Below are 11,388 nucleotides of genomic sequence, written 5' to 3'. Positions count from 1 at the left end.
TTCAAACCATTGGGTGAGAAGAAAAAAAAACCGAATCTGAACTTTTTGGGTCAGGTCGGACTGAGTTCCTACTTTAACTCAACATGATGCCCACCCCTAACTATCAAAGCTGAAATTAGAAATACAAATACTTCACATTTTAACAGATCTACCAATTTTTTCATGCTAATTGATTATTTTTTAGTAGTTTACTAATTAGTTAAATTAGTTATATATACTAAGAAGCAACTTTATTTTATTGTGCAAAAAGATCCTATGTATAATTTTTTGTCTTTATTTTTTACTTTTTTTTGAGTTCATGGGACAGAATAATAGCTAGTGAATCAAGAACTAATTAACCACACTACCACGAGATGACAAAAATGAAAAATGTAAACTCTAAATGAAAATTTAGCAAGTGATTTGATCTCGAAAAGAGGAAATTTCTTCGAAAATGGGTAGTCTCTTGGACCGGAATGGAGTCCATTCGTTCATGAGCAAGTCCAGCCCGTGGACGATAGCTTCTTCCAGGTCGGAGGAAACCTGAGCCGGAGGTGATTGCATGTCTGATACCGTCTGAAGCGAGTGGATCTCTGAGACCAATTCGAGTACCCGGTTCTTGGACTTGGAATCATCTGGACCGGAGATTCGACCCTCGAGGACATCCTCCAAAACCGACCGGGCATCATCGTAGCGGCCTTGGTTCATGAGGCACAGACTCAAATTGCAGGCCTTGTTTGCGTCTGGATCGATCATCTGCGCCTTTCTGTAAACAGCTTCCGCCGCTATGTAGTTCGTTTGCTGCATGTAAGCCCACCCCAAGTTGCCCTGTCGCGTGCGTAACATTCAATCAGCCAAACCAAGAAAATAATTGATCCCACCAAGCGCAGGCGATTACTTCTGTCCCGACCGACGGGCTCGATTAATGTTTTTATTGGATCAAGGGAGCACAAAAAAGTGTACAGTATGAGGAAGAAAAAGGTTACTAAAGGCGACTAATTACCAGTATCCTTGAAGTCTCCTGCTTAACGGAGACCTGAAACTTCTTTCCATGGGAACGGGCGGTTTTAGTGGTCTTCCCGTTGAACACCTCCCCTTGGTAAATCAGCCAAAGCTTCCGTTTGAGCAGCTCAATCTGCTCCTCCAGCATCCCGCATTTCTGCGCAGTTCAAAGTAATCACCGTCAGTCTCACAATACACTATAATCATCTGTTATATCCAACACATCAATGTGATTTTTACAACGAAAAATAGTCGTCACACCTTGTAGAGGTCGATCAGGACATTGTCGAGTGACTCCTGGGCTTGCTTGGAGCAGCGATCCCTGAACGATTTGATGGCTTCAATGGCCTCCTCCGCCCTATCTTGCTGCTTCATCACCACTGCCATGTCTTTCAGAGCACTGTCAACGCGGTCGCCCGCATTTATCGCCTTCCAGAACAGTACGACCGCAGCTTCAGGGTCCTTATCCACTAGCTGAGTACGAAAATCACAGAGATGATAGATGCATGTTAACATTCCAAGCTAAATTCCTTTTCCCAACAATTATAAATGTAAAAAGCTTCGGTGATCGGAATCCATAAAGAAAAGCGAATGCCCACATGCCTCTTCTTTGGCCTTTTTCTTTATCAATTTTGTTGTTAGTCTTTATAGGGACTGTTTTGGTACGGAAGAAAATGATTAAACAAGAAGAAAGATCGATAGGTTCACTCCCGAGCCTTACCCGGTCAATTCCCCAGATGTTTCTGTTTTACGACTAGAATTACACGCAACGAATAAGTGAAGTGGAAGAATACTATGAGTGAATGACGGGAAAGAAGAAAATACATCCAAGAATCCGAAACGAACAAGAATGATACGATTCAATCAATCCAGTAGGCGTACATGTTACGCACTCTTTGGAGAAAAGATTAACCGGATCAGAGGAGGAAAAATATACAAAAATTCAAGTAATTGCCAAGTTGGGAATGGGAGACGACAGAGAAAACCACGTATTGATTTCGGATCCAATTACGAAGAAAAGTAAAATCGATCGAAGAATTTGTCGCTGTCGAATTGGTCGCTCAAAAACTATTGATCTCCTTATCAACATACAACATGCTTAAAGGAGAAAAGATATAAATCAGTTCTTGGAATAACACCTTAACAAATAAAATTAAGACTAAAGAGACGAACAAACAAAGAAAAAATCATCAAATTCTTACCGCAAAAAGAAAGAAAAAGAAAAGACATTCGTCACCTGAGCGTGCTTAGCTCGAACATAAGGGCTATCACCGGAAGGAACCTTGTGGATAACATGAAAGAGATCCTTCATATCTGCTTTCTTTGGTGACATCTTGGAACTCCCTTGCATCCTCTGTCTGCCTTGCCTTTCGTTTCCAGTGAATCGATGGACTTGTTATCTGTGGGTTTTGAAATGGTGGTCGGCAAGAAGGAATTTTCGGGGCTCGGTTTTCCCACAGCGTGAGCAGTTGACATATTGAAATTGGGAGAATGTAACTAGATGCAAATACGTCCCAATTCGTTTCTTTAGAGGTTTTGGCCTTTTGCGGGGACAGCTCGTCCAACCTTATGTCCACGTCATCTAACTAAGACGCGTGTCACTGCTTGAAAGACGCGGCCTGGCGCTGCGGATTGAGTCTTGCCCGTTGAGACTTCGGTATTCTTACCCTTAATTTCTTTTTATTTTTTAATCAACCTCTTTTAATTAATCTCGAGTGAGTTTACCGTTATTTCTATTAATTTTTTAAAATGAACATTAATTAAAAAAAAGCCAAACAACTCCTTTTATTCATCAAGGGAATGTGACTTCAATAATCATTGACAAGAAGAAGGTAGGGGGGGGGGGGGGGGGGGGGGGGGGGGGGGGTCTCTTTGTCCTTGAAACCCAAACCTGAAAACAACCCGGAAGAAACCCGAATTGTTAACCGAAACATGTAGGGAGATGGACAAGGCTTCACATAGAAAAGAGAGAGAGAGGGGAGGTGTCCTCAACTTGTTTTTTTTTTATTATTTCTCGTAATCATTTGCATAATATAGGGATGTGACTCGGGCTTTGGCCCCGTTAGTGGCTTTGTTGGTGTTGGTGGTGCAGGCGGTAGTAGTGGAGTAGGAGATGCTCCTTACTCTGGAGACATAGGAGGAGGTATCCCCCCTTAAAATAAAGTACAACTCATGTTTCTATCTTTTTCTTATTTAAAGAAAAGTCTAATGCGTATTAATAAGAAGAAGCAGGTTTGCAAGTAGTCAGCTTGTAAAGTTGTGTTGCAATATTCCCATGGTTGTTTCATGTTGTCAGTAAAAGTGTGAGGGTAATTGTCATCTATGTACTTATTGTGATTATTAGTGAGTTTTCAAGGAGTTGTCTAAAGGGTTAAATTTCATCTTAAAATCTTTGTATTTGTTGTGAACATGGTTGATATACTTAAAAAATAAAAGACCATTGGAATGAGTCATGAGAATTCGTGGAGGTAGAGGGAAGATGGACGAGAATTATAGTTGGCTCATGTGGGAGAAAGAGAGTTTGAGGTGTTGGGTATATAACTAAAGTCCCACATTGACTAAAAGTCGGGAGGATCATGGATATATAAGTGTGGACACTATCTCTATTGGTATGAGGCCTTTTGGGGTAAAGCCCAAGAGCAAATCTGTGAGGGCTTAGGCCAAAAGTGAACAATATCATACCAATGTGGAGATAGGTAGTGTCTATAATCCTTACAAATGGTATCAGAGTTATGCCCCAAAGTTAGCCCTGGTGGATGAATTAGATCGCAAAGTGATCCGTGGATGTGCTCTATTGGACAGGTGGTGTGCTCCGGATTCTTCATGGACGTGTCCAGATCCCAACACGGTGAAGAGGAGTTGATCTAGATAGAGCACACTCTCAAGACAGGTAGTACTCCATGTAAGGTGTGTGCTTCCTCCGCATTGGAGTGAAAAATCGGGGTTGGTAGAGAGTGGACGGATGGATGATTGTTTGAGGGGCGGCTTGGTTGTCCTTTGTTCAAGGGGAGGATTGTTGGGTATACAACTAAAGTCCCACATTGACTAAAAGTGGGGAGGATCATGGATATATAAGTGTGGACACTATCTCTATTGGTATGAGGCCTTTTGGGGTAAAGCCCAAGAGAAAATCCACGAAGGCTTAGGCCCAAAGTGACAATATCATACCAATGTCGAGATAGGTAGTGTCCATAGTCCTTACAGAAGGGAAGAGGGATAAAGGGAACTCGAGTGGATAGGGAGAGGGAGAGAGTAAGAGATGGGGTGAATTCTTGAGAGGGTGAGGGAGAGAAAGAGAGCAAGAATTGAAATCAAATTTGACTTGCTTTGACTATTATCTACTTGACTTTTAATGAAATTTCGTATCACCCATAGGCTGGTGCCTCATCTAAGTTTGGAAAAAATGCCAACTTTACCCTTCAAGCCAACATTCTCCTACTCTTCTAGTTAGGCACCACTTCTCTTGCCATTTTTTGGGTGTTTCGTAACTCAAGAAACAAATCATGATAGACATGCAACAATTTGTAGTGGTTCCCAATCCTCTCAATGGATTGGTACTCCACTCCCAAGTTGTTTACACCAGTTAAAGAAGATAATTAATAGGAATTAGATGCCCTAATTCTAAACTAATGAGAGTAATAATAATAATCAATGCGAGAAAATAAAAACAATTATGATAACAAAAAAAAAAAAGATTTATACAGGTTCGTTTCAAGGTGAGACTGTGTCCTGTCTTCTGCCGCTACAATAATCCACTATGAAGATAAAATAGTTTACATGAGAAATCGCACACACTTACAAGTATTTTCTCTAACCTCTTGGGCTGCAACTTATGATGCTTCTCGGATGATGATGATCTTACTCCTAATAATAAAACCCTAATAACGACGCCCCCAAATATAAAGAGAAAATTAGAGCAACTAGATTATAAGTGTGAAATCCAAAAACTACCCTTAATAAAACATCAATCAATATATCGTGGATCGGGCGGGGGACTCCATCCCCACACCCTCGGGAGGGGGTTCCCTGTCCTCCCTTCCAACCCCCATAGCAACCTTACCATGAAGGTCAATCCCCGTACCAACTCAGTGTAGGGCATTGATTAGGCTCCACAACTTAACAATAATGACACTCTATGTAATTTAGAGAGTGAGTAGCATGGGATGAAATTATGTGAAACCTTGAAATCCTTTTACTACACTCATATGCTAGGGTTTTATGCCTTCAATTCTATAAATAAAGGAGTAGAGTGCAAACATAATGTGCCCTCAACCCTAGTTTTCACTCAAGTCTCTCTTGCTCTCTTACTTGATTTTTCTTTCTTCTTCTCTTTTTCTTCCACATTCTCCTTACAAACCCTAAGTTCTCTAAACATGCAACCTTAGAATCTAACATGGTATTAGAGAAGGGATTCTGGGGTTGTGAAATAAAATCAGCTCAAAAGAGTTTGAGTTTTCAAGAAGGAAAGCTTGCTCCAACAAGTGAAGAAAAGGTGGTGGTTTTGAAGGAAAAATGTGTTGTTTTTTACAAAGTCCAACAAGTTCTCTTCAGATAAGTGTGTCCCGTTCTTGAATACATGTCTTAAACCATCTCAATTCATATTTCAATTATACAAAAATTCGTTTTAGCATCCATATATGCTTCCTCCAAAAATCGAGTTCCTTATGCTCCAAAACAAGAGTGTTTTTTTGTGTTTCGAGTAAGTTGATTATTTTTCATGTTTTTGGCTACGAATTTTATGCCAAAAAAAAAGTTTTCCAATTTCGTAATAATCGTGAAAATTTCAGTTCCAAACTCCTTTTGATTAAAATTGTATTAACTCTTCAAGTTGATGAAACCCTTAGTTGGGGCTTTAAGGGTTTATGTAGAGGAATCATTGTTCATGTTTGATGATCAATTTAATCTCAAGTATGGTGTGATTTCGTGGCCAAATACTCATTTTCAGCATTAAGGTGTGGTTTAAGTGCTTGAATTTATAATTCATCCTTCAGTTCTTTTTGAGTTGCTTCATAGGTTCTATATATAACATGCTCGTCCCCTTATATTGCTTGTTTTGTCTTGTGTTTTGGATAAAAAATTGAAGCACTATCTATTAGTATTTGACTTGTGAAGTTACCCTATAGTCCAGCAACATCTATTGTTTATCCACAGAAATTTGACTAAATTTTTTTTTTGAGTCTAAGTATGTTGGATAATTCCTCTCTTTACTAGCAAAGTTATGTAATTTGTTCCTCCAAGTTCAGCCATTATTTGTGTGTCTTTGGTCAATTTGTTTTCAAGTAAGTCCTTAAAATTTTAAAAGTTGTGGATTAGAATTCCAGCATTAAAAGTTGTGGATTAGAATTCTAGCATTAAAAGTTGTTCAATCGTGGCTGATTTCTCAAGTCACCCATCCTTCTCTTCATCATATCTTAATTTGGTTAACATGATCCCTTGAGAATTATTGCATTTCCCCTCACGGGCCTAATCAACTATGTTTCATGGTCACAATCATGTCAAATGGTTTTTAACCATTAGAGACTTTGCTGTAAATCTAGATCAGCCACCTATTCATGAAGATGGGGCCACTTATCACAAGTGGCTAAAAGATGACACTTTGATAGTAAACTGGTTGATTGATAGTCTGGAAGAGGTGGTAGCTAACAATTTCATCCACCTCAACTCTGCCAAGCATATTTGGAACACATGCTCACAATTATACTCCACTCCTGATGGTAGAATTACCTAAAATAAAGTATGAAGGTTCCATTCATGAGGATTTTTACCAACCTGTGTGGATTACTTCAAGAGTGGATTGTAGTTCAACCGTATTCAATCGATATTGCCACCCAAGCTAAGCAAAGATAAGACTTTATTTCAGAAATATGTCTTGCACACGTACAACTTTATTTAGAGGTTGCAAAGAATCAGGTATTGAGCTCCTCTACCATGCCCTCTTTTTACTAATGTATGTGCAACACTGTTACGAGTACCAACCAAAGCGCCTTCCCCACAACCATAACAAATTGAAAATGATGCTATATTTACCCAAGGAAGGGGGAACAACAATCAAGGAAGTGGCTGCAGAAGAGGTGGTAAACCGTATTATTAGAAGATAGGCCCAAGCTCACACGAGTATGAAGAAGGCCCACACATCCAAGAAGGGTGGCATGATGGTAAATAAAGTGTCATCTCATAAAGATGACACAAGGGTGTAGTTAGTCAAGGTGAACATGTCTACTTATGTTATTTCTCATGTAAAGCTTGTAGCCTTGAGGGCATTATAGATATTATAAATTTGTTTTAAAAACTATAGATAGAGGCCCTTGGCTTGGGGTAGAACATCAAACTCTCTACTCTTCTCTCCATTTGTGAAAGCTCTCTCTCTTAGCCCAAAGGCTCTCCCTCTCTCTTTTCCTTTCTTTCTTCTCTACCCGAGTTCCACTTTGCTCTCCTCTTTTCTTTGCTTCTCTGTTCCTTTTCTTCTGCCTCTTTTATTTTGCTCGAGGTTCTGAGTATGGGTCCTAAATTGAACATGGTATCAGAGCATTGAATTTAGAATCCCCACAATAAGAAGATTCTCCATGGATTTTATGATCAAAGCTACTCATAAAATGCTCTTTGTGAAGCAAGATTGAAATTTGTTGAGATAAGTCTTTCATTCTTGTTATTATCATCTATTCATGGCTTTATGCTCTTTTTTTTTTAACTTTGGAAGATGATTCAAAGATAATTCTCTTTATCATATGAAACCATTGAAATTTATCTATCTCGGATTAGAGAAAGCTTGTCAAAAGCTGTTTTTTGAGTCGGTTTGCAAGTTTTTGGCTGAAAATTGGTTTATGTTGAAATATCATGCATGAGAAGTTACTGTTTCGTGGGTGTAAGATTTTTTTTATGAATAAAATTTTTCTTGAGCCTATCATCATTTTTTGATCCATTGGATTATAAAAAATTAATCACTTGGCTACTATTCTAAAGTTTTTCACTAGCCCATTTGTGGTATTTGAAGAGTTAGAACTCTACTTGGCTGAAGCCTTTTTGAAGGAATTTTTTAAAGGTCTCGAAATTCCTTGATTGTAAAGAGATAAGTCATGCATGAGTGATCCATCATGCTAAGGTTAATCAGTTTTCTTAATAAAATAAGAAGCTGAATGAAGAACAACTACTTGTTAAAGAATTTTTTTTAGAGGTTGAACCTCTTGTTTGATTCAAAGCCTCGAGTTGACTCCTTGTTCTTGCACAAATATCCACGTGAATCAAGGTTGGAAGATTAGTTTACATAAAAGGAAGCCAAAAAGGAATTAAGGAAGTGCTTCTTTGAAAAATCCAAGGTGGCACCAACTTATTTGGGGAAAGTTTCTCATTCTTTGAGATCCTACAACACCTCACGATCTCCTTGATTAGGCCTTATTTTTTTAATTTCAATAAATCATATCTTGACTAATTCATAAGGATTAAATGTAGACTGATTGTGCTCCACATTGGCATCAAGATTTTTTGGAAAGATTTTGGAAAGATCTCATGGAAAGATGTCTCTCGGCATGCAAGACATCCTTGATTGATTGGTGTTATTGATTGATTTTTTTTTCTATTACTCTAAAAGGAAGACAAGAGTTTGATTAAATCATTTTTTTTACCAACAATTTTTCTTGCCTAAGTGGATCTCTTACTTTCCTAAAGGACTAGTTATGCGAGGGTTCTCCTTAAATTTACCAGAGCTAGTCATCTCTTGGCTTCACTTGTTTCTTGGTTATTGAAGCATCTTACTTAGGCTATACCACATTTTATTGAGTAAACTATCATTCTCAAATTGTCCCTATTGGCTGAAGAACACATTGGTAGTAAGAGTGATCTCAAGATTACCAATATACCCTTGAGAGAGTTATCAAATTACTTGAGTTGGTCAAAATCTATTAGGAGATTTCTTATTACCTGAAACCTACTTGATCACCTAGCCAAGCTTGGACCACCCATTGATGAGGAAGATGTTGCTACACTAAGTGGTTAAAAAATGACACTTTGGTGATTAGTTGGCTCATCAACAGAATGGAAGAGCGTGTCTTCAACAATGTTGTCCATCTAGAGGCAGCTAAAAAAAAATTGGGAAACATGTGCTAAGTTGTACTCTAGTTCAAACAACCTACAAAGGCCATACAATATCCTCCATGAGTACTTGGCACGATTCAGGTGTCTTCTTCAAGAGTGGACGCTATCTCAGCCTTACTCCACTGATGTTTTTGTCCAAGACAATTAGAAGGAAGTCTTAACAACCACTATCTATTTAGTGAATATCAAGTCATATTTTGAGGTTGCTAGAACTCAGCTCCTTTGATCCTCCGCGATTCCCACCTTTGATGATGTATGTGCCACTTACTCAGCATTCCAGATTCTTCTTCCTCTCCTACTGAAGTATCATTAGTTATGTACTCCAGTAACTGGGGCACACCAACCGAGGTTGAGGCCATGGTAGAAATTATAGAGGAGGCCAAGGAAGAGGTGGAAGAACTGGTCCCTCCAGAACAAACAACAAGGAATGCACTCATTGTGGTAGATATGGCGCCACCATCGAATATTGTTGGAAACACCATGGCAAGCTAGAATGGGCCACAACTAATTAAGCCTCAACTAGTGTCACAAAGGAGGACAAGTTGTACTGTAGTCAGACAAAAAGACCCTCACCGATGATAAGTATGACCTATTCCAGAGGATGAAAACTCTAATGGTCTCTCCTCCCAGGTCATCCACCACTGCTGCTGCCACCACCGCTTTAAGTATGCTCTCTGCCACTGCCACCACCGCTTCAAGTATGCTCTCTGCCACTGCCTCCTCTTCATCCTAGATTATTGACTCAGGGGCCTCCGAGCATCTCACAAGTAACAAAGATCTACTACACTCTGTCTCTCCTGGTCTTTCTGATAAATTTTTTTACCATAGTTGATGGATTCCAAACTAAAGTTCTCGAGAAAGGGTCGACCTCTATTACGCCCATCACTTCCGCTTACAGATATCCTCTTTATTCCTACTTTTTCTTTGACCCGCTTGTTTTTTAGTCAACTTACTAAACATTTCAATTTCTCTATAACCTTCTAACCGACTTCTTGTGTGTTTCAGGAGCTTACAATGAAGCAGGTGATTGGTGGAGGCCACGAAAAAGGGAGGGGGGAAGGGGTTCTTCTAACTGGAAGTGCTTCAAATACATGCCATCTCAACCAAGCACACCGAGGCGAGTCTATGGCACAATCGGTCGGGACATCCATTAGCACAATCTCTTTCTGTTAAGCACCTAGCTAATACTACCCAAATGACCAGCCTGTTAGGAGCGGAAGACATAGGTACTTAACCCTAGGACCATAACATCACACCCCACCTTCGCGAGCTGACGACCACGGTGGCGCAACGACATTGGCCAAACCCGGTGGCCTACTCCTAGTGCTCCTTTGTAGTTCTCCAGGTCACCCCTCCGCTAGGTCGCCCCTTCTAAACCTACCAGTAATTCTAATCCAGCCTTTGCGCCCCCCGGGACTCGAACTCACAACGTGGGAACCCGCTCTGATACCAAATGTTAAGCACCTAGCTAATACTACCAAAAGACAGGCCTGTTAGGAGCGAAAGACATAGGTACTTAACCCCATGACCATAACACTTTCCTACATTCAAAAATTTGTCCAATTTAAAGTGTGAACTGTGTCAACTGAGCAAACACCAAAGGATCACATATTCTCCTCAGATTGAACTTAGAGGTGTTGCTCCATTTTTTTTATCCACACAGATGTATGGGGGCCTTTGAGCATCTCAAACATTTTCCTAGTTAAGTACTTTATTACTTTTATCGATGATTTTACTCGTGTCACATGGATATTTCTTTTTAAAGAGCGATTTGAAAATTTATCTATTAGAAGATGGGCCCAAACCCACACGAACAAGGAAGGCCCACAAATCCTACTGTGTTGGAAGATTGGCCCAAGCCCATAAGATATCAACCCACCAGGATCACATGAGCTGGTGGGACCCACCATGATCATATGAGGTGGCATGATGAGTCCTACACAATAAGAAGTCTTACAGAGCCAAAATTATTATGGACGCAAGTCTCACAAGTAGGGGTGGTTTCGAACTGAGCTAGCCCGCTAGCGGTTCGAGTTCGGCTCGATGCCTGCTTGGTTTGATTCGTTATTTCTCGAGCTCCGAAATTGGCTCGTTTAAATTAATGAGCCGAGCTCGATCGAAGCTAGGTTTGGTTCGCCGGCTCGCGAGCTGGCTCGAGGTGAGTCAGAATTGGTATCGGGAGCTGGGGGAGCGGGAGCAAGGGGAGGGGGGGGGGGGGGGGGATTTTCCTCCCCTTGTCACCGTCGAGCCCCTCCCGTTGGCTGTTGTCGCTGCTTCTATCGCCATTGGCAGCTGCTCGTCGGCCGCCTCTGTGGCCGT

At 40.3% G+C, this 11,388-nt stretch overlaps 1 protein-coding gene across 1 annotated transcript; it reads right to left on the bottom strand.

Annotated features, from left to right (window-relative positions):
• Positions 1-307: 307 nt before the first annotated feature.
• LOC137963863 (protein SULFUR DEFICIENCY-INDUCED 1-like) lies at positions 308-2,410 on the bottom strand. The gene is made up of 4 exons (XM_068811080.1): positions 2,219-2,410; positions 1,243-1,455; positions 983-1,138; positions 308-807 (listed from the first exon to the last, which is right to left on the bottom strand). Exons 1-4 carry the CDS (start codon positions 2,330-2,332, stop codon positions 391-393), a joined length of 900 nt encoding a protein of 299 aa, XP_068667181.1. The 5' UTR covers positions 2,333-2,410; the 3' UTR covers positions 308-390.
• Positions 2,411-11,388: the final 8,978 nt, after the last annotated feature.

The sequence above is a fragment of the Aristolochia californica genome, unplaced genomic scaffold (genome assembly GCF_029961685.1).
Source record: "Aristolochia californica isolate CCGP_79_NKW_82.1479 unplaced genomic scaffold, dmAriCali1.0.hap1 SCAF_4, whole genome shotgun sequence".
NCBI classification, from domain to species: Eukaryota; Viridiplantae; Streptophyta; class Magnoliopsida; order Piperales; family Aristolochiaceae; genus Aristolochia; species Aristolochia californica.
This window is presented reverse-complemented; position numbering and strand designations above follow the sequence as displayed.

Excerpts from the sequence above, each read along its gene's own strand:
- LOC137963863 (XM_068811080.1), bottom strand. The coding sequence starts at position 2,332 with ATGCAAGGGAGTTCCAAGATGTCACCAAAGAAAGCAGATATGAAGGAT. Across the intron at positions 1,139-1,242 it reads TCCTGATCGACCTCTACAAG|AAATGCGGGATGCTGGAGGA; the intron begins GTGTGACGACTA and ends TGAACTGCGCAG. Across the intron at positions 808-982 it reads AGGAGACTTCAAGGATACTG|GGCAACTTGGGGTGGGCTTA; the intron begins GTAATTAGTCGC and ends CGCACGCGACAG.